This window comes from Strix uralensis, chromosome 12, assembly GCF_047716275.1.
Source record: "Strix uralensis isolate ZFMK-TIS-50842 chromosome 12, bStrUra1, whole genome shotgun sequence".
Lineage (NCBI taxonomy): Eukaryota > Metazoa > Chordata > Aves > Strigiformes > Strigidae > Strix > Strix uralensis.
This window is the reverse complement of record NC_133983.1, coordinates 23655384-23677675: the sequence shown is the minus strand read 5'-3', so window position 1 is coordinate 23677675 and position 22292 is coordinate 23655384. Positions and strand designations below refer to the sequence as shown.

General features: G+C 54.6%; 1 protein-coding gene across 9 annotated transcripts in view; it reads left to right on the top strand.

Moving 5' to 3' along the window:
- ANKRD11 (ankyrin repeat domain containing 11) overlaps nt 1–19170 on the top strand; it is a 155944-nt gene extending 136774 nt beyond the window's left edge. For 8 of the 9 annotated variants that reach the window (XM_074881192.1, XM_074881195.1, XM_074881188.1 and 5 more), the window contains 9 exons: nt 2782–2952; nt 4113–4316; nt 6163–6305; nt 6732–6879; nt 7661–14385; nt 15576–15674; nt 15782–15925; nt 17000–17092; nt 17919–19170. In XM_074881192.1, coding sequence (XP_074737293.1) covers nt 2782–2952; nt 4113–4316; nt 6163–6305; nt 6732–6879; nt 7661–14385; nt 15576–15674; nt 15782–15925; nt 17000–17092; nt 17919–18104 — 7913 coding nt within the window. In that variant the 3' untranslated portion in view covers nt 18105–19170. Of the gene's footprint in view, nt 1–2781; nt 2953–4112; nt 4317–6162; nt 6306–6731; nt 6880–6950; nt 7154–7660; nt 14386–15575; nt 15675–15781; nt 15926–16999; nt 17093–17918 lie in introns of those variants that run through there. The other variant, XM_074881196.1, reaches the window with a different exon arrangement.
- The last annotated feature ends 3122 nt before the right edge of the window (nt 19171–22292 follow it).

The window sequence follows — 22292 nt, the reverse complement described above, 5'->3', positions numbered from 1 at the left end:
TCGATGGAAGTCCTCTGCTCTGGGTGAGACCTTGGCAGTGGGAGAGCAGCAGAGGGTGGCACCTTTGTGTAGGGTGCAGGGAAGAGGTTTTTGGAGCTGCCTGCTCGTCAGCTGAGAGTACGGGAGATGCAGGCGGCATGAATCGAGCTGGAGCGGTGGAGACGTCCCCACACGCTGCTGCCCTCATCTGCCGGAGACTTTTCCTCTGCTGGCAGTTTGGTGAATGAACGAGGAAACCTGCGCTTCGGCGTGGAGCCCGGTGATTGAGTTTAAACCCGGCCGCTGGCGGTTTCGCCTGACCTGCCGGGCTTTGCGCGGAGGCTCTGTCCTGCTGGTGACCCGCATCAAATTTGACAAAATGACAAATAGGACTGGATGAGCAGAGCTGGGTTTAGAGGTTGCAGGATTTGCCTTTCCCCGGCTGCCGGCCGCAGCCCTGGCACGGGGGTGGTGGGAGGAAAGGGCCTGGATGCAGCTGGTCCGTTAGTCCGTGAAGCCTGCGTCTGTGTGATCCGTTGCAAATCCTCTCAGACCTCTACATCCCCCACATGCTTTTGACTCCCAGTTTCAGGGCACTGGAGCTGGGGACTGGGCAGACGCTGGGTGGTTGCTTGGTGGGGTTTCCCGTCCCTGGGTGCTGGGAGTTGAAGCCTTGTTTCTTGGAGAGCGTTATCAGACATTTACTTGTTTGCAAACCTCCTTGTATCATCCGCTAACGCTTTCTGGGATTCTGAAAAATATCTTCAGGAAAATAATAAGCATGTTTACAGTCAGACATTTGAGTAGAAGAGAGCCCTTGCCTATGCTATCTCGCTGGAAGACTCGGTGTATCATATCGGCAGTGTAGTCAGCCCACGTGAAAGTGCTCCAGGTCGCGGCGTTCCTCTTTGGGGGGAGCAGGTACTTGCAGGGTTGCTGTGATAAATAACCCCCGCGATTCCTCTGCGTCTTCTGGCAGCATCCTGGCGAGTACCAGCCCCTGCTGGGGCTGAGCCTGCCAGGACCCGCGGGCTGGTGGCCGCGTGAGTCAAAACTCCTTTTCGTTAAAAAGATTTTAACTTTGTGCTTCAGAGTCATGGGTGGGATTTGCTCTCTTGCAAATCAAGCGCCATCAGTTTGAGAACAGTTTCTGTTTACGCGGGAGGTTCTGAGCAGCTCGTCTGCGCACGGTCTTTTCATGACGTCAGGGAAGCAGCGAGGTGTTTTACTGCTCAGGTTTCTCGAGCAGCATCGAACCGGCTTTGATTTGAACTGGCGTTGGAGCATGTGATGTGAGGGCAAGGAGCCACTCACCTGCGTTTGATAACTTTTATAGCTGCGGCTGTTAAGAATGTCGTTACTGGCCCTCTGCCCGCAGCGGGAGCCCTGCAGTGAGCCTCGGTATAAACAAACTGTATCAGTGCTTAGAAATAGACGTGAGCAAAGTTGGATTTTCCGCTCGCACGCACCGTATCTTCCTTATGCTTCTTTGTGGGTTTAGGACAGTTGCCTGGTAGGAGGGATGCAGCTTGGCTGCTGGCAAGGAATTGCCATGCTGCTCTGCAGATAGATATTCTGTCTCTCTTGCTTGGCTGGCTCCGTGAAAGGAAACTTAATTTTTGTTTCCTGAACTGGCACCTTGAAACTTTGTTCACCGAGCACCATCCCCGCAGTGGGACTCTGGCGTGGCTGCGCCGGGAAGCGTGCGGCAGGGTTTGTGCTTTCACCAGCCAGCCCAGAAGCGCAGAGGAAGGGCTGCTGACTCTCCTTGCGTGGGAAAAGGATCAATACTTGCATAAAGCAAACTGGAAAAATACTTAAGAAAAGCCATAGAGTCAGGCTGCTCGCAGAGGTTCGGTGTGTGAGCTGGGCTGGGCAGCAGGGGCGGTCAGCAAGTTGTCCAAGGCTGGGCAGGGCCCAGTTCTCATCTGCTGGCAGCTGGGAGCAGGGAGAGGGGGGGGTTGTCCCTGTCCCGTCCTTGTGCACATGGCGTGCCAGCAGCAGTACCGGCCTCGGAGGTGGTTGCCCTCAGCTCCTGCTCAGGAGCTGCCTTTGGAGTGGGGAGGATTTAGGAGACTGATCATCAGGCTGGGAAGTGGGGGATGACAAGCCAGGCACAGGGGTTTCTTCCTCCCCTCGTTCCTCTGGGATTATTTTAGAGGGATGCAGGAGTAGAGGTAGCCTGACTGCAGGCGGGTGCTCTGCGCTAGGCTGGGAGAAGGAGAGGGCCAGCCCTGTGCTCCCCAGGGCAACCTGTTTGGCTGCAGAGTCCTTGGCTTGACGATGATGATGATGATGAGGGGGTAAGATGGCAGCGTTTCTGAGCTGTCAGCCCCTTAGCACTCTTTGTTGATGCTTTTAGATGCCTCCAGTTCAGTCCATGCTGTGGTGGTGTAAGGCTGCGTAAGCTCCTCGAAGCACCATGGCATGAGATGGAGGCTCCTAGAAGCAAGATGGAAGGTACGGTACCGGCAGCAGCCCCGCGAAGGACCCACTCCCTCCCTCCTGTGCTGCTCTTTGACGGTGGGGGGAGAGCTGGTAGAAACCTGTGCCGGGAGAGGCTGTCGGAGGAGCTGCTGGACAGCAGGAGCGGTGTGTGTCCCGGCTGCCATCGCAGTGGCATGAGCCTGGGCAGCTGCTCCAGGTACCAGTGCTGCCGCCGCAGGGACGCGTCCTTCACCATAGGCTTTTCAGTTTGTGAGATACGGAAACGGAGTTGGAGAGCTGTTAGGACTTTTCTCAGAAACGCACGTGGTTTTCAGCGACGTTCACGGCTTGTGTTTGTGTTTCCTTGCGTCACAGAAAAGCAGGGTCCAGAGCGGAAGAGGATTAAAAAGGAGCCCGCCACCAGAAAGCCTGGCTTGCTCTTCGGAATGGGCCTTTCGGGGATCCGGGCAGGCTACCCGCTCTCCGAGCGCCAGCAAGTCGCTCTCCTTATGCAGATGACAGCGGAAGAGTCTGCGAACAGCCCAGGTGAGATCTGGAGGGTGGTTTTGCTCAGAGGTGCGGGCGGATGACTGTGAGCTTGCAGCGAGAGGCTCCTGAATACTTGAGCTTCTCGGCACCTGGCCCCAGGGTCACTGGGGGGCTCAGGTAGCTCCTCGCCGGCAGCGGAGATGAGCTGCCACCCCCGGGGGTGCAGGGGGGCTGCTGTGCTGCTCCATGGGGTTTCCCAACTCTCGTGCTCCCACGGGACTCTGCAGGTGACTACGGGGATGGGAGTTCAGACGTGGCTGCGGCTGCCCGTCCTTCTTCCAGGCTAAAGCAGCAGCAGCAGATGTCCCACGGGCCAAATCCAGGCCAGCACTGAGCCTGCCCTGGCTGCTTAACTAGAGCTTTGGTTCCACAGGAGCCTCCTCCATGTCAGAGCTTCGTGTTCTGCGCTGGCCTCTCAGGCTAAACCAGTAAAGGAGCGTTGGGAATAAAGTTAAAATATCATCCTCTGTGGGTTTTTTAATGTTTCTTCTTGTGGAGAGGGAAAAGATGTGTAACCACTGCAACTGTAACTTGAACTGAGGAGCAGCTGGAACGTGTTTACCACGGATTTTATATTTTAATAATTTTTATCTGTTGCATACATGACCCCCCAGGATTTGTAGAGGCACTGTGCTATCTGTACGCACACATCTGCATCCTACACACAGACGTTGCAGCTTTTAGCCACGTATTTTGTTGTTCTTGACACCAATCTAGCTGCTTATGATGCTGTTACTTGGGAGGGAAAGAAAAAAAAAAAAAAAAAGGCAGAAAGCTGTGTAGTCTTGAGAGCATTCAGATGTTCTCCCAGGAAATGTGCAGTCTCCTCCCAAGGCTGTCAGACCTCACATGTACTTGGTAAAAGGCCACGTCCCTTAGGAAATGAGGTTTTAGGGTAAGGAGCTGCATTGTTTGCTCCTAAATCATGGGATTGCCTACAGTCCTTGCGAGGGCTGCAGTTCTCTCCAGCGGGCTTTGGCAGCCTGCAATTAATATCTGCATTGTACACACACAGGCTTTCCTCTGTCTTCACACCGACTTCAGAGGTTGAGCGTTTTGGGGAGAGGCGAGATGAAACGCGTTGCACGAGCTCCCTCTAAGGGTCCAGGCCTTCCTTTGAACGGCGGTTCTTGACTCTCTTTCTCTCCTCCATGCAGTCGACACAACACCAAAGCATCCCTCTCAGTCTACAGTTTGTCAGAAGGGAACTCCTAACTCTGCCTCCAAAACCAAAGATAAAGTAAATAAGAGAAACGAGCGAGGAGAGACTCGGCTGCATCGAGCTGCCATCCGAGGAGATGCCCGGCGCATCAAGGAGCTCATCATCGAGGGTGCAGATGTCAATGTGAAAGACTTCGCAGGTAACCAGCCCGCTGGCAGCGCTGCGGGGCAGCCCACGGTCCGTACCTGTTCCCCCGGGTGCACGTTCCACCTCTGAGAACGGCTCCCACCAGAGAAGGTGGTTTCTTTATAACATGGGTTTGCTGCTTGTAAAGAGAGGATGAACTGAAATAATGATTTTGCTCTTTGGGAAGGAAAACGTCTTGCTGTCCTTTTAAAAACAAAAACAAACCCCAACAAAACCTACATATTTGTCAAAATAATAAATCCCTGAAAAGCATCAGTTCCCTTGCTGGGGTTTGGGAGCTGAATTCCCAGGCTGTCCTGTCCGCTCTGATCGTGCTCCCGCTCGGGGCGGTGACACAGGCCTGGGCTTTTGAGCCGTGACAGTCCCTGGTGCTGGCGGGGCTCCACGCTCTGCAACTGTGACCAGGCCCCTCTGCTCCCTTTTCCTGTGCCCTTCCACATGGGTGCCCTCCTGGAAGTCTGGAGGGGGATTTGCAAAGGGAGGTGGGCTGGTTTAGCTCTTTTTTTTTACTTAAAATATAAGAAATGATGGGCACAAAAATACTGAAAAGAGGGGGTTTGTAAAATCGTTGCTCCAGGGTTGAATGGCTGATGCCTGCAGCGTTCTGGAGGTTGTTTTTAAGTACCAAACGTCGGGGTGCTGCTGATGGGGAGCAGCGTGAGTGGGAAGGGCAAGGTCAGGCTCCCAGCGGTACCAGCCGGCATCCACATTAAAGGACCAGCCTGAGCCTCAGCTCAGGAGTAGCACCTCCTCTTCCTCCTCCTGCTCCTCAGCAGCACCGCCAAGCTCCTGCTTCTGGTGCTGGGAATGGGGAAGGGACCTGGGTGTGGGGCTGCGGCCGAGCCTGGGATGGGAACAGCCCCGAGTCCTGTGGCGAGAAGGTGGCTGCGAGGTGCTGAACGGTGCTGTTCACACACACCCCCACCAGCGGAGGGGCTGAGTTAGCGTGAGGCAGCCTTTCTTCCAGCACGTCCGAGAGCTTGACTTTGCTCTTTGCTGTTCTCTTCACACGATTTTGGGGCTATAAATAGGTATGCGTGTTCCTCCGCCTGTATGATTAATATCAGTGCTAGACTGAACTATCAGTTGTGATTAATTCTGGTCACAGGTGCCTCTTTTTAATGCTCCAAGTGAAGGTAACGGAGTGAGCTCCCACGACGCTATCAGCAAAATACCAAAGGAAACACGCACGTTTGCTGGGAAACTTCAAAACAGTTTCTGCTTAAAAATAGTCTGTTTGAACGTGATAAAATATTTCATTCTGTCTTCTTCGGAGGTTTGTTTGAGAACTAGAGCCGCTGTTACTCTGGAGACCTGCTGTTTGGTTTCTCCCCAAGCCGGGAGCCTGTTTTGCAGCGGCATGGCTGCTTGCTTTGGAGAGCACACAGAAAATATTTGTGAGGTCTGTGTGGGGGATGTTTCAGAGCTATGTCTGCAGTTCAGAGCTCAGTCCCGATCTGGGCAGCAACGTTGCCCTTACAGAGGAGTTGGAAAGGGAAAGGATTTGAGACCTGACTTCCACACGGCACTAGCAATTTTCTTAATTTCCTACATAAAACTTCACCTTTCCATTTCCCGGAGCTGTGCCTGTTGTGGCAGATGCTCTGGCTGTAGCACATTGCGTGAGCGGAGGGAAAAGCAGGGCTGGTGTAACGGCCGCCTGGTCGGAGTAGCAAGGCAGAGCTGCAGGTTTCTTCCCGCTGTGCCACGGGGAGCCTGGCAAACAAGGCCCCCGCCACACCGGCACCTGCAGCGTCTGTGGGCGGAGGTTAATATTCACTGTCTCCAACCCCTTCACGAAGGTGATGTCCGTGTTCTGAGCGTCTCTTTGCCCGCAGGCTGGACGGCGTTGCACGAGGCATGCAACCGGGGTTACTACGATGTTGCAAAGCAGTTGCTCGCTGCGGGCGCCGAAGTCAACACCAAGGGGTTGGATGACGACACCCCGCTGCACGATGCGGCCAATAACGGGCACTTCAAGGTTGGTCCCTGCGGATTTCATAGCTGTGTTTTTAATGACTTTTTTTCCCCTTGTGCTTCAAGCAGCCAACTGTGCAAATACAGAGGTTCTGCTTGTTTTATTGTCATTTTCTGCAGATAGCCACGTAGCAGGCAAGAATTCCCCTGCCCCAGCGCTACTGAGTGTTTTACTCGGTGTTTCCCTGTGCAGAGGGATAGTTCATTCTTCTTCTGAGCCAGGGGGAGGGAGCATGGCTTCGTGTCTTGTTCTTGTCCCTTCTTTTCTGCTGTTCATGTTGCTGTTCTTTGACTCCTTTCCTATCGGTGACTGTTAGTACCATAAGGCATGTCCTGAGGACATCCCCCTTTTAGTTATGTATGAAAGTTGCCCAAAAAACCTGGAATCGAAACATCACAAGCATCTTCAAGTCTCAATTTCTGTTTTCAGGTGGTGAAATTGTTGTTACATTACGGAGGGAATCCTCATCAAAGCAACAGGAAGGGCGAGACACCTTTAAAAGTAGCTAACTCCCCCACCATGGTGAATCTGCTCCTGGGAAAGACCACGTACCCCTCTAGCGAAGAGAGCTCAACAGGTGAGATTGACCTTTATGGGAACATGGGAGTGATGGTTGTGGCCTGCAGCTGTCTGTTAATACAGAGACGTTAAGAGGACAGTGAAGTTAGACTCTTGTCAGAATATCTGCACGCTGCTGCCACGGTCAGGAGTCCATCTGTAGCTGTAACCCCAATTCAGACAACATAACTACCAGCCCTTAGCTCCGGGAGCTCTAGCTGTTTGCCCTGGAAGCCTACGTTGAGATCCCTTGCCTGGTGCAGTCGAGATGTAGGATTGGAAGCCGCTTGCAGGTAAATGGATATCTTACCTTTGAAACGTGGGTAACGTTCCCGCTTGTGCGCGGAGAGGAGGAGCTTTGCGTGCACGTCGTGTGTTCCCCCCCCTCCCCGGTCGGAGGCCATGGGCGCTCGGCTCTACCAGTGCTGACGTTTCAGGTTGCGGCTGTGCCAGGTGGGAAACGCTGCAGGTTTTCATTAGTGCTAATTAGAATTCCAAGACTTACGGGGAGTCTTGACCTACGCTGTGTGCAATCGTAACCCTGTTAAAAACTTCTCTTGCTACAGCCAGGATATTGTTTTGAGGAACACCCCGTGCAGGTTTGAGACTGGATAGCTCTTCCTTCCTAAAAGATCTCCCAAGCTGGCATTTCGAGCCTTCAGCTGCAAACTTAGCAAAGGCTGGGTGAGGCAAAAGGGCGGCAGGGCCGTTGGCTGGGGTTCACGTCAGCAGCAGACTGGTGGTGCCCCCTCCCCGAAGCCCCTCGCAGCCCTTAACGCGTTGTTCTTCTCTCTCTGCAGAGACCTCAGAAGAGGAGGATGCCCCTTCCTTCGCTCCCTCCAGCTCTGTTGATGGCAATAACACAGACTCAGAGTTTGAGAAGGGTTTGAAGCACAAGCCCAAGGCCCAGGAGCCCCCCAAAACCATCACCCCGGTGAAAGATGAGTATGAATTTGATGAGGACGATGAGCAGGACCGGGTCCCGCCAGTCGATGACAAACATTTGCTGAAAAAGGATTACAGAAAAGAGACTAAAGCAAACAGTTTCATTTCCATACCCAAAATGGAAGTGAAAACTTATACTAAAAATAACACAATTACACCAAAGAAAGCTGCCCACCGCATCCTGTCGGACAGCTCGGACGAGGAGGAGACCAGCGTTGCTGTGGGGACAGGGGAGAAGCTGAGACTTTCGACCCACTCGATATTGCCCAGCAGCAAGATTCGGGAGCCCGCCAGCACAAAGCCGCAGAAGGAGAAAAACAAAGTAAAAAAGAAGCGGAAGAAGGAGACGAAAAGCAAAGAGGTTCGGTTTGGCAAAAAAAATGACAAATTTTGTTCCTCTGAATCAGAGAGTGAAAACGTGGAGAGTGAGGAGGATGATAGAGACTCTCTTCAGAGCTCTAGCTGTGTAAAGGACTCCAGGCTAGTGCTAAAGGAATCCTCCTTGTTTAACTCTCTGTCTGCCTCATCAACCTCTTCTCACGGGAGTTTAGCATCCCAGAAACATAATCCCAATCTTACAGAACAGCACTCCAAGCACTGGAGGACGGACAATTGGAAAACCATATCTTCTCCAGCTTGGTCAGATGTCAGTTCCCTATCGGACTCCACCAGGACGAGGCTGACGAGCGAGTCAGACTACTCGTCCGAGGACTCGAGCTTAGAGTCGCTAAAGCCAGTCAGGAAGAAACCAGAGCACAAAAAGAAAAACACCCCACACAACACTGTTTCTGAGAAAAAGAATTCATTCCATAGCAATGTGGATGGAGCAATTCCAAAGCTGGACAAGGAGGGGAAGGTTGTTAAAAAGCATAAAACAAAACACAAACATAAAAACAAGGAGAAGGGGCAGTGTCCCATTAGCCAAGACATTAAAATAATCAAAACATTTTCTTTTGAGTTTGAGGACTCTAAACAAAAGCCTGAGAAAGGCTTGATAGTAGAGACAGAAAATCCAGTCGAAAACAAATTGAAAGTGTTAAAGCATGAGCGAGAACACAGTAAGAAGGAGGAAAAGCTCCCCAAAGGTAAAGCAGAGGAGAAGGAGTGGTTGTTTAAAGATGAGACTGGAAAATCCTCGAAAGAGGAGAAATCATTAAGAAAAGTCAAAGATGGTAGTAAAGACATGAGCAAATCCTTCAGAGAAGGATTAAGTAAATCAGAAAAAGAGAAACCTGTAAAGGAGAAGTCTCCCAAAGAGGAGAAGCCGAGAATACACAAGGAGGAGAGAAAGAAGAAGTCGAAGGACAAGCAGTCAAAATCTGAGAAGAAGAATGAGCTGAAGGAGGAGAAGGTTTCTAAACTAGAGAAGGAAAAATCCTTCAAGGAAGAGAAAGAAAAATGCAAAAAGGAAAAACTGTACAGGGATGAGTCTGGGTTTGATGAGTTTAATAACAAAAACCAATTTCCCGAAAGCGAGGACACGAAGTTCAGCCTTTCGGATGATCAGCAGGAGAGGTGGTTTTCAGACTTGTCTTCTGATTCATCCTTCGATTTCAAAGGTGAAGATAGCTGGGATTCTCCAGTAACAGATTTCAGGGAGATTAAGAATGACACCGTGGCAAAACTAATCATAGAACCCGTGAAAGAGGAAATTAAAGACAAGAAAAAGGAAAACAAAACGAAAGAGAAGAAGGAATACAACGAGAAGCGTAATGAAAAGGACACTTTCTTAAAGAAGAAAGAGAGGGACTATGTGGACAAAAGCTCTGAGAAGAAAAAGGACCAAACAGACAGACACAAAGGTACTCCTAGTTATTTGCCTGAAAAGGATAAGAAAAGGAAGGATTCTGCAGAGAGTGTCAAGGAGAGGAAAGAAAAAGATACAGGTGAAACCAACAAAGACAGGAAAGATTCCTCTGACGGCTCTAAAGATCGAAAAGATACCAAAGCGAAGCAGGAGGAGCCCTATCGAGATGACTTTAAAGAATATGGCTGCGAAACGTTCTTCAAGGATAAGTCTGACCCCGAATTCAGTGGTAAAACTCTGGAGAGCTGGGAGAGGCACCATTCTGGGAAGGAAAAGGAGAAGAAAGATGCTCCCGATAAAGAAAAAAAAGAAAAGGTGAAGCCAGAAAAATACAAGGAAAAATCCAAAGAAGGCGACAAGGAGAAAAATGAAAAAGTCGCTCCTGAGAAAATCCTGAAAGACAAAGAACTGGACAAGAGTTTCAAAGAGAAAAAAGAAACTAAAGAGAAGTACAAAGACCTGCACAGCAAAGACAAAGAAAGGAAGAGTTCTTTCGACCAGGTTAAAGAGAAGAAAGAGAAGAACTTCTCCACGGATCGAGAGGATTTCTCCGAGAAAAAGGATGAGAAGAAAGGCAAGGAGAAAAGCTGGTACAGCATTGCAGACATCTTCACCGATGAGAGTGAAGACGAGAGGGACGATTACAGCTTGACGGGGTTCAAAGTCAGCGAGTCCACTGGGAGCGAGATGCATCGTCTGGACAGTCTGCAGGAGAAGGACGACAGCGCAGCCGCGGAGAAGGAGCTGTACCCCGACAAGCACCGCAAGTACTCCTCCGACCGGCAACATTCCGGAGAGAAGCAGAAAGATAAAGACTCCAAGGAGAAGAAAAAGGACAAAGGAACTTCAGAAGGGGGAAAAGAGAAGAAAGAGAAGAGTTCCTTTGAAAAACACAAAGAGAAGAAAGATAAAGACTCTACCGAGAAGTACAAGGACAGGAAAGACAGAACGTCCATAGATTCCACTCAAGAGAAGAAAAACAAGCAAAAGCTCCCAGAAAAGGTTGAAAAGAAACATGCCAATGATGACAAGGTGAAAAGCAAGCATAAGGAGAAGCCAGATAAAGAGCATTCCAAAGAGAAAAAGTCTTCGAAAGGAGGGGAGTCAGAGAAGAGCCTGCTGGAGAAGTTGGAGGAGGAGGCTCTGAACGACTATAGAGATGACTCCAATGACAAGATCAGCGAGATCTCTTCTGACAGCTTCACAGATAGAGGACAAGATCCGGGACTGACCAGCCTCTTTGAGTCTTCTAACCTCTCCCTGACTGATGCTGCTGAAGAAAAGTTTAAGGACTCTCTCCCTTTACCCTGCTTGCAGGACAAACTCAAGGAGAAGGAGAGACACAGACATTCCTCATCCTCATCAAAGAAAAGTCACGAGAAGGAAAAAGCAAAAAAGGAGAAGACGGAGAAAAAGGAAAAAACAGAAGAATTCAAAGACTCCAGCAGCAGAAAGGATTCCACTCATTATGAAAAAGATTTCTCTGTGGATGGGGAGGCTTTTAGCACTTCCTACAACATGAAGGCAGAGCCTGATGAGGAACCAGAGAAAAGCATTGATTACTTATTTTCTGAAAAGAAAGATAAAAATGATTCTGAAAGAGAGCTGTCAAAGAAGGCGGAAAAAGAGAAGACTTACGGTTCCAGCACCATCAGCACAGTTAAAGAGAAAAAGAAGCGAGATAAACACAAGGAAAAATGGAAGGAGGAAAAGGAAAAGCATAGAGACAAACATGCAGATGGTTTCTTTAAACATCACAAAGACGAGCCAAAGTCAACGCTTAAAGACAAGGACAGTCCTCAAGTTACCACCTTTAAAGACAAATCAAAAGAGGACAACCTCAAATTCGGTGAAACCAAACTGAAGGAGAAGCTCAAGGAGAACCAAGAGAAAGACAAATCGGAGTCAATAAAAATCAGCAACGGGAATGAAAAAATAACCCTTTCCAAAGACAGCGGCAAGAAGGATGCCAGGCCAAGGGAGAAACTTCTGGGAGATGGTGATCTGATGATGACCAGCTTTGAGAGGATGCTGAGCCAGAAAGACCTGGAAATCGAGGAGCGCCACAAAAGGCACAAAGAGAGAATGAAGCAAATGGAGAAAATGAGGCACAGGTCCGGAGACCCCAAATTAAAGGACAAACTGAAAAGCTCGGAAGACGTGCGCAAGAGAAGTCTGGATCTGGCAACGAAGAAGCCGTTAACGCTGGATACTCAGCTCAAGGACAAGAAACTTAAAGAGTTGGGTCCGCTGACTCCTATACTGTCACCGGAAAACAAGGCGCAGCCCGCGGTTGGGACAGACTCCAAGGACTGGATAACAGGCCCTCAGCTGAAGGAGATCCTCCCGGCCTCTCCCAGGCCGGATCAGAACCGCCCGACCGGAGTCCCGACCCCGGCGTCCGTCGTCTCTTGTCCGAGCTACGAGGAGGTGATGCAGACGCCCAGGACTCCTTCGTGCAGCAACGAAGACTACACGGACCTGATGTTTGAATGCGCGGACTCACAGCACTCGCTGCCCATATCCACCATGTCCATGAACGCCTGTTCCCCATCCTTCTTCGACAGATACGCCAACGTTTCCGGCGGGCTCCCCGAGAATCCGAGTCAGACCCCGACTCGTACCATCCCCTCCACGAACCTTTATCGTTCCATCTCGGTTGATATCAGAAGGGCACCTGAAGAAGAATTCAGTGTCGGAGATAAATTTTTCAGACAGCAAAGTGTCCCGGCATCGTCAAATTATGACTCCCCAGTGCAGCATTTAATGGAGGAGAAAGTTCCCCTTCCTTCTGTTCCCGCTGAGAAGTTCCAGTGTTTATCTCCCGGGTATTATTCGCCAGATTACGGGGTTTCATCACCAAAAGTGGAAGCTTTGCACTGTGCGCCAGGAGCTGTCAGCGGAGTCGCCCAGTCACCCGAAAGTGTCTTTTCTGGTTTACAAGCAAAATCCTCCCCTTCGCACAGAGATGAACTGCTGGCTCCTTCTGTGGAAAGTGCTCTTCCCCCCGACCTCGGCATGCCCTTGGATACCACGGAAGAGCAGCAAGCTACCGCCTCCATTATGCCACCTGAATCGACCTATTTACCACCAATTGAAGAAAACCATTTTAGTTCGGGTATGCCAGAACAAAACAATATAGACTGGGATAACCCTCCTTCCAGAAACCCCGAGGCCGCCATCCCTCCCAGCCTGATGGGTAACCCCACAGAGCACTCTGTCAGCTGGTCCATGGGCTCAGAGCTTCTGATGAAATCTCCCCAGAGGTTTTCCGAGTCCCCTAAACCTCCGCTCTGTTCCCTAGAGCCAATTCATCCTCCACCAGTAGCCTTCATTCCCACAGATACTTCCTACCCCGTTTCTCCCATATCTTACCCTCTGTCTGTCTCTGAACCGGGGCTCGATGAGGTCAAGGAGGATGCTGAGGAAGCAGTTCCAGGAGAAATAGCGAATGCCGAAGATCAAGCTCCGTACATGTCCCCTACCAGGTTAGACACGTTCTTTAACAACTGCAAGCCTCTTCCAGAAGAAGCACCTGAGATACCTCCAGAGCCCCCCTGTATGCCAGCAGAACCTCAGGCAGAAGTTGTTAGCGCGCCAGAAAACAACTATTTGGAAAACAACAACACTGCGCCTGCAAATACGGAGGAGGCGGTAACGTGGCCTGATCCCTTCACCAGTGCAGAAGATGACTTGGACCTCGGCCCCTTCTCGCTACCGGAGCTGCCGCTCCAACCTAAGGATGTCGCAGAGACGGAGATGACAGAGGCAGAGGCGGTGGAAGAAAACCCAGCGGCAGCTTCGGAAACAAGTGCCGGGATCATTAAAACGAGCGCGTCCGTAATAGCATCGGCGGAGGCGGAGGAGCCGCCGGCCAGCCAGGCAGCCCCCGTCCTGCCCGCCGAGACGGAGCCCCAAGCAGAGGAGCAGAAACCAGAAGCAGCCACGCAAGAAGCCACCTCGGAAGTGCTGAACGTAGCTGAGGAAAAAGGAGCGGAGGACTCGGAAGCGCAGATTTTCCAGCAGACCCCAGCTGAGTCCGCTCAGGCAGAGAGCAAAGAAGCAGAGGCCGGGCACGAAGACCTGTCGTCTTCTGGCGGGGGGGCAGAGAGCGGCCCCCAGACCTGTCCCCCGCCCGCTGAAGGCAGCGTTTCGCAGGAGGGTGCTGCGGCACGCGGCGGGAGCCAGGCCCCTTCCTCCCAGGCCGATGTGCCTCCGGGCAACACTCAAGCAGAAATCGTTGAACCGGTACAAAAACCAGTAGCAGAAGCTCCCAAACCACCCAAAATAGAAGAGATTCCTCAGCGGATTACCAGGAACCGGGCTCAGATGCTTGCCAACCAAAACAAGCAGAACGCCGCCTCTTCTGAGAAGGAATTTCCTCCCGTTTCTGCGCCCGCCACCCGTGCCAAAGGCCGCATCACCGAGGAGGACGATTCCCAGGCCCAGCACCCGCGCAAGCGCCGCTTCCAGCGCTCCAACCAGCAGCTGCAGCAGCAGATCAACACGTCCACCCAGCAGACAAGGGAGATGATCCAGCAAACACTGGCAGCTATCGTAGATGCTATAAAACTGGACGACATTGAACCTTATCACAGTGACAGGTCCAACCCCTACTTTGAGTACCTCCAGATCAGGAAAAAGATTGAAGAGAAGCGGAAAATCCTCTGCTATATTACTCCCCAAGCTCCGCAGTGCTACGCTGAATATGTCACCTATACAGGCTCGTACCTGTTGGATGGCAAACCTCTCAGCAAGCTCCATATTCCAGTGGTGAGTCACCTTCTCTCTTTAAACCGCAGCATCAGGGACTGTCCCCTCCCTTGCTGCTACGGGCACAGCCAGATTGTCCCCCGTGCACCGCGAGCGCCCTTGCGATGCTGACGGCACCCCCGCCGTGGCTTTAGCCTACTTTTAGAACAGGCTCGTGACGACAGATCTAAGCCTCGGTAAGTGGATGACTGCGTGGTAAATGCGTCCTCTGAGATGCTGTGTTTTTGCAGAGAAAGACCTTTGGCTGTGCTTAGGAACCTGAGATTTGTTCAGGCTTTAGAGCAAGGTTGTATGAATCCACTGGATTTGAGGCTGGAAGGCAAAAGTGCTTTTACAGGCAGTATAGTAATTGGGTAATGAACCTAGAAGACTGGAGGAAAAAGGTGGCTTTTAACTCCTGCCTTCATTTTCCCCAGACACCGCTATTTGCCTTGCCAGTAGCACATGCTCCTCGGCAGTGGGACCTGCATTTCACTGCTGTGCTGCATGAACGGACTTGCTAATGCAAATGCATCAATAAACTTAATGCTGCAGGCAGTAAATCCGGGATGCAGCCCGGAGGAGGAGGGTCGCTACCACCGGCCACGTCAGACCTCGCTCCCTGCTGCAGGCAGGGCGGAACACCCCGCTCTGCGGGTATTTCTGCCGCGTTGTGCTCCGTGTGGGAGCTGCTTTGGCCTCGGCTCATTCATGAGCCCCCCGCTCCTCTGCTCTGCGACTCGGGCCGTGCTCGAGGAGCGCTTTGCTCCCCAGGAGAGTGCAGGACAGATGAGGACACAGACACCCTTCCTGAGCCACAGACCGGGCCGCTCCTGCCAATATTGCTCCAGCAGTATCGTCCCCTTCCTCAGAGGCGCTCAGGCCCCTTCACAACCTGCCCTTGCAGTGTGATTTAAGCTCTGGTTCTGCAGGCTGAGCTCATCTCTCAGCACCGGGCACCTCTTCCCTGTTGTCTCACCCCTCACTGTGGTCCGAGCACTGGCAGGACGTTGTCCCTCACCTCCCGCCTGCGGAGGGAACAGGTTTTCCCTCCAGCGAGCTCCGCACAGCACCCCGGGGGGTGGCACCAGCTCCCAGCCTGTGGCCACGGCGGGTGTCGGTGAGGTGGCCGTGCCGCGGGCCCGTGGCAGGGGCAGCCGGCAGCTCAAAGTGGTCACTGGCTCTAACCCTCAGCTGTGGTGTGCCCGCAGATCGCCCCGCCGCCCTCGCTGGCGGAGCCTCTGAAGGAGCTCTTCAAGCAGCAGGAAGCCGTCCGGGGGAAGCTGCGGCTCCAGCACAGCATCGAGCGGGTAAGGCAGCGCCCCGGGGAAACTCCTGCAGGGGAGAGAGGTCCCAAATTTCCTCTGCTGGGGAGATGGAGGCTGCCGGGCTCACGGCTTCATTTGCTCTTCCTCAGGAGAAGCTCATCGTCTCCTGCGAGCAGGAGATTTTGAGAGTTCATTGTCGGGCAGCAAGGACTATTGCCAACCAGGCTGTGCCCTTCAGTGCCTGCACCATGCTGCTGGACTCCGAGGTCTATAACATGCCTCTAGAAAATCAGGTCAGTGCCTGGCTGGGTGGTGAAGAAGTGTCTCAGGTGCTGTGCCAGACCCCGTGGGAGATGGAGCATTTCTGGCCAGAGGGAGGAGGGCTGTAGGCAGGAGTTAGGGATGCTCTCCCTGCTCGGGGGCCCACCGCAGTGCGCAGGCGCAGGACGTGCCACAGGAGCCCTCCCCAGCGCATGCCCGGGTTGCCTCATCCGACTCGGTTTCTGGTGTTGTGTGTTCTGGGACGCCCCACGTGCGCGCAGGGGAAGGAAATACATCCAGGAGCGCCGTGTCTCTTCGGGAGCAGAGGTGACTCGGGTTTATCAGCAAGTCTCAGGACCTTTCTTCTCAGTCAGGATCATTTGCAGGGTTGAAAGGTTTATTTCACTACACTCTGGACACCTTTTCCTGTTGAAGGAAGGGGAGAGCGCCATTAAATTGATTTGTGTCTGGAGAGTGGCTTTAAAAGAGCCAGACTGTCTCACAGCCCGCAAGAACTGCTCATTTCTTCCTTCCATTTCACATCGTTCTGTGCTGGAGAAGGGGGAGAAGGGGGAACCGTGGCTGGTTTTGGCAGCCGGTGCCGTGGGGCCGCGGTGGTCCCGAGCCCTCCTGCCAGCCCCTCGGCAGCTTGCGCCCGCAGCGGCCCGGCACAGCAGGGTGCTGCATTGCGGGGGGGGCCTGTCCCTGCACAGGGTCCTGGAATTCATTAGTGACCCGCCGTATTGATCCAGGAGCCTTGATTTATTCCTCGGCGTTTCCCAGCAAAGTGTCTGCGCTTCTACAGCGAAGATGTTAACGATCTTGGGCGTGAGTTGAAGGAGACGGAGGGGTGCGGGTGCTGTGACGGGCTGGCACAGGCAGATTCTGTGCAAAACGAGCAAAAATGGGGAGTGCAGGCACGTGTGTGTGTCTCTGAGGCTGCAAGAGCAGCTGGGAGCAGCGTGCTCTGTTCTTCCTCCCCGCAGGCACCTTTCTGATGAGTGTGTGCCCTCAGAGGGGTTTGGATATGGCCTGTTAGACCCATAACTGCTGAAAGTTAAAAAAAAAAATACCGTGTGAATTCCCTTTTGCTCTCTTTTGCTTAGGGAGACGAAAACAAATCGGTCAGAGATCGTTTCAACGCACGACAGTTCATTTCCTGGTTGCAAGACGTGGATGACAAGTACGATCGAATGAAGGTGAGCGGTGTGGCAGCCCCGGTGCTGCAGGCAGCTGCCGTGCTGCTGCCCGGCCTCCTGCCAGGAGGGTTTCCCCTACGAGCTTTTGCCGTAGCCCGGAAGCTGCTTTTGTGGTTTCCAAAAATCTGCTGGGAGCTGGTGGTCTGGGCAGCGTTATGTGATGGGGGAGGCTTCTGTGAGCAACACGGCGGGGAGGTGGGAGCCTCTGCGGGGACCAGGGGAGTGCGGTTGCCTCTGGGACTTCCAAAAAAAGGGAAAAGGCGACACGTTCTGCTTAGGGTTGTCTGGCTGGCGCTTGCCCTGCTTCATGCCGTATGGTACGGCGCTTTCTCGGTCAGTTAAACCCTCGGGGCCTGCTCTACGCCAGCCAACATGTGCTGCAGTCAGCTCAAAACCGATGGCGAGCTTCACGGTGGCAGGAGCTTGGGCAGTGACTTCCCAGAGGGGTGAGCAGAGCTCGGGGGGGGCAAACCCAGGCATGCTTTCAGCTGGGGGCAGGGAGGGAGTCGGCAGGACCCCGCTTGCGGGCAGCCAAGGGACGCTGCGGGGGCCTGCGTGCCCCATGGGGTCAGTGCTCTGAGCGCTTGGGAGCCTTTAGGAGCTGCCCCACGAGGCCCTTTTTGGGTTTTCCCCCCATTCCTGCGGGAGCTGCATGCGGCAGACACCCCAAATCTGGGATTCCTTCCTGCCAGGGCGCATGTGGCATCAGGCCCCTGCCTCTGCTGGGTGGGACGGGCAGCAGGAGCCTTTCCTGCCCTCTCCCGCTCACCCCTCATCTCTGCTTGGTTGTTTTTTTGGGTTTTTTTTGTTTTTTCCCCCGACGCAGACATGCCTGCTCATGCGACAGCAACACGAAGCTGCCGCTTTGAACGCGGTGCAAAGGATGGAGTGGCAGCTGAAGGTGCAGGAGCTGGACCCCGCGGGGCACAAATCCCTCTGCGTGAACGAGGTGCCCTCGTTCTATGTGCCAATGGTCGACGTGAACGATGACTTTGTGCTCTTGCCGGCATGACAGTTCCAAACCAGGAGACATCACTGAAAACTGGCAAGGACGGGAGCCCTCCGAGGTCGGGCGGTTGAGCTCACATTCACCCTTACCGCTTGCTGATGAATCCCTGGTCAGAGGAGGAGGAAGCAGCTATCAGCAGAAAACAAAACAATAAGAAAAATAATTGCACTTTCTTCACAACGCGTCCCTCGCTTCCGGACTGACGGCAGCTCCGCCGGGCAGCGGGCCGGGGCGCATCTCCTTTCCAACCGGCTGCTGCGGCAGGGAGGCAGCCGGTCTGCGCGGGCAGCGAGCACTCACCGGCCAAGAGACTGGCAGAGGCGTGGAGGGAGGAGGCCAAGGACACCATTTGTGTGTTGCAGAAGCTGCTGAGCGGGGCCAGCAACCACGTGATTCATGTACTTGTGAACACCGTGATTTCCAGCTCTCTGTTTTCCACCGGTCGCGGATCTCCTCTCGGAGAAGCTGCAGTAGGAAACCATGGGGGGAGGGGGGGGTGTTTGAGTTTCTCGTTCCATCCTGGGTATGTCTAAAAAAAACAAAACAAAAAAAACACAAAAAAACAAAAAAAGGACACAAAAAAAAAAATTAGAAACAAAAAAGACAGCGTCCAAGTTGGGCAGACGCGGCTCTGAAGGTGTGGACGGAGGCGGGGTGTGCCCGCGGCGCCCCGCAGCAGCCGCTCGCCACCGTTTGGGAGGAGCAGAGGAGTCCCCGGGGCGGCACGGCCGGCGGCGGGCGGGGAAATGGGGACGCAGAGAAAGGACTTTGCCAACTGTGTTTTTAATGGAGTAAAATCCATGTGGTTTATATATTTTTTCCTTTAATCTTGGGCATTTCGTTTCTCTTTCTGAGAACATAACTTGAAAACACTACAGAGCCAATACTCATATAAAGAAAAATTGTATCCCATAAATGCTGTACAGTTTTTATATACATTAACAATGTACTTTTGCTGCCTTCTAGATAATTTATTTTGCAACACATTACTGCACAGTTGTAAATAACTTATGTACTGTAACATCACTTTCAGTTATGTGTAAAGAAATAAATAAATTAATTAAAATTATCTTTGTATGTATAGTTCACCCTAGGCAGCACTTTCCCTGTCGAGATGAAAATAAGGGCCAGCACGATGGCCAGGGTGGTGCTGCTGGTGGGAGCCCAGGAGCCCGCAGCAGGGCCCCGTGTGCCTGGGGATGGGGCTCCTGGGGTGCTGCCCCAGCCACCGCCGCACCCCCAGCTGCCTCCTTCCTCTTCTTTTTAACACTGACTCTCAGAAACCAGTCGCGTGGGTTATCGCTGCCCCGTCGGCCGAGTTCTCCCTCGCCCGTGGGGCTGGTGAGGACGGCGCCGCACGACACGGGGGTGCAGCCCTGCCACGCACGCTCTGCGTGCTGTGTGTGTCAGCGAGCGCCGGCCTGGCTCAAATCGCTTTTCTGAGCTGTAAAACCTAAACGGGGCCAGCAGAGCTCAGCAGAGGCTGATCCTCGCAGAGGATGGAGGCAGGGCCTGGCAGGAGCCCAGCTCGCACTGTTTGCGCCCACGCGGAGACGGGAGCAGCCTCTAATCCCACCCAAATATCCTGCCTGGGTCTGGCAGGAGGAGTTGCACCCTCTCTGCGCCTGGCAGAGACGGGGGGACGCTTCACACCCAGCTGGGGACCCAAACGCCGCGTGGGTTTGGAGCTGGGGACCCAACGCCCTGCGGCTTCAGGGTGCCGGTCTCTGCTGGGGCTGCTCCGCGGTGGGAAGGAGCCACCGGTTTGGCGATGCCCAAATCGCGTTTGAGTTGGGCACTGGCTCCTCGTGCCGCTGTCCCGCCACGGCGTGCCGGCACCGTGGCCTCGTCCGTAGGGGATCGCGCTGGACGCGCGGCTCTCGCCGCTGCCGTAACGCAGCCGGGGCTTAATGCAGTTGGCGAAGTGGATCCTCAAGGACAAGCTCGCAGGGACGTGGCTGGAGGCGGATTCAAGTGCCTCTTCCAAGACCCCGGTGCCTTCCGTGCAGCTGCTGCCCGACCCTTCCCGCAGGCGGGAAGCCCGGCTGCCCACGCCGCCTCTGCCTGCAGCCGCCATCCCCAGGGCCAGGGTTTGGCCCCCGCTGTCAGCACCTGCTTCTCCTTTTTCTGCCCGGTTTTACCGGGTGCTTGTGGTTGAACGTCTCAGCTGCTGCTTTTGGAAGCGAGGAGGTTACAGCCGCCGTTTGGCTTCTCTTCCTCTTGGCCGGGGGGACCGGAGGGACCCGCTCAGTCCAGAGCCGCTTTTCAGCCCCGTTCGCCTCTTCCTGGCAGCTCCTCGGCCCCGCACACGCGCCGCTCTGCAGCCGAGGTGGTCTCGGCAGGGTGCAGGCAGCAGCAGGCAGCACCAGGCCACGCTGCCGGCACCGGGGCAGCCGCTTCCCCAGCCGAAGAGCACCCGCCGTGCCGGACGCCCCCGCACCCGGCTCCCCCCTCGCTGCCGCCGGCTTTGCAGCCGGTTGAGGAATTTTCCACCATCCTCACACTCGAGGGTTTCACTCCACAATGTCCCAGTGGCTTCGTCAGAGCCGGGGGGGCCCTGCCCGACGCCCAGCTCCTGCCGTGGCTCTGTGAGCCCGTTGCCGGAGCAGCAGCGTGGCGGGGACCGGGGCTCACCGCGGGCAGAGCAGGACGGGCAGTTCCGTGCCCCGGTCGCAGCCGGAGTTGGGTTTTGCCCCCATCCTTGCCCGGGGCCACCAGGTCGGGGTGGGCAACCGGTGCAAATACTGGGGGGCTGCTTCTGCTCCTGGAGCTTCGTTCAACAGCACAAGCAAGGAGCCACAAGTAACAATTCTTTTTTAACTGATTTCCATCCCCGCTCTTCCTTTTGTTAAATAACCGTGAATTAATCTAAATTAAAACGGAGAGACCTTAAATCAGCCGCGTAAAGCAAGAAAAGTCCCGTGTTCTCTCCTGCCCACAGTGCTGGGAAGCTCAGGAGTCCCCCAGGTTACATTTCCCCCCGCAGTGATGCTTCTCCCAGCCACGGACGTGGGTGCAGAAGCCGCCCAAGCCAGGTCCCACCTTGTCTCGGTGCCGGTCGGAGCTGTAACACACCGAGGTCGGTTATTTTGACGCTGTTGGTGTTCGCGGGCCCGCGGCGGGGGCACCCCCCGTCCTTTCGGCTGCACAGGGGGGAGGCAGAAAGCAAACACGGGCGTGATTTTGCAGATGTGATTTTCTACCGCTGCGGGTACCGAGCTGAGCGCCAGAGCCGTGCTCTCGTCCCTCAGAGATAACGTTTGTAAACAAATTTTGAAAAGGAAGAGAAAAAAAAAAAAATAAAAGCTTGTTTGCCACTCAGCTGCTTGGTTGGCTCTTCCCACGGACTCGCTGCAGTGCAGGAGGGGGTCGGACCAGTTCCCTTCGCGGGGGGGGGGCCGGACTCCACCGGCCCCCTTTGGGGTTTTAGGGAGACCCGGGGGCATTTGTGGGTGCTGACGGCTGGGCCCCAGCACCCCTGGCTGCACCCAGGGCCCCCAGCACCAGCTGGACACGGGGGACCCCGGTGCCAAGAGGGTCCCTTGGCCTGGAGCATATGGAGAGGGGAGGGGGGTGAATGGGGCTTGGGGGGGGCAAATGGGGCTCGGGGGGGCAAAACGGGGCTGGGGGGGCCAGACCGGGCTGGGGTGGGCGAGCCGGGCTTGTGGGGGGACAAACCAGGGCTGGGGGGTGGCTAACGGGGCTTAGGGGGGGCAAACTGGGGCTGGGGGGGCAAACTGGGCTTGAAGGGGAGGGACAAACTGGTGCTGGGGGGGTGAATCGGTATTGGGGGGCCAAACCAGGGGGACGGGGGGGTGGTGAACCGGGGCTGAGGGGGTGAATGGGGCTGGGGGGGCGAACCGGACTTGGGGGCGCAAACCGGGGCTGGGGGAGAGCAGGCGAACCGGGCTTGGAGGGGGGCACAAAGCGGGGCTGGGGCGTGGGGGAACGAGTCGGGGGGGCGGGAAACGGGGCTGGGGGGGCGAACGGGGCTGGGGGGCTGGACTGGGCTTGGGGGTGTTGAACCGGTGTGGGGGGAACCCCGAGCTTAAGGCGGGTACAGTCCGGGGGGGTCAGAGCCGGGTGGGGCGGGGCGGGGCGGTCCCCGCGGGGGCCGGTCCCCGGCGGTGCCGCCCCCACGGGCGGGCGCCGATCCCGAGCGGTCACCGGTAGCGGCGGCGGCGGGGGGTG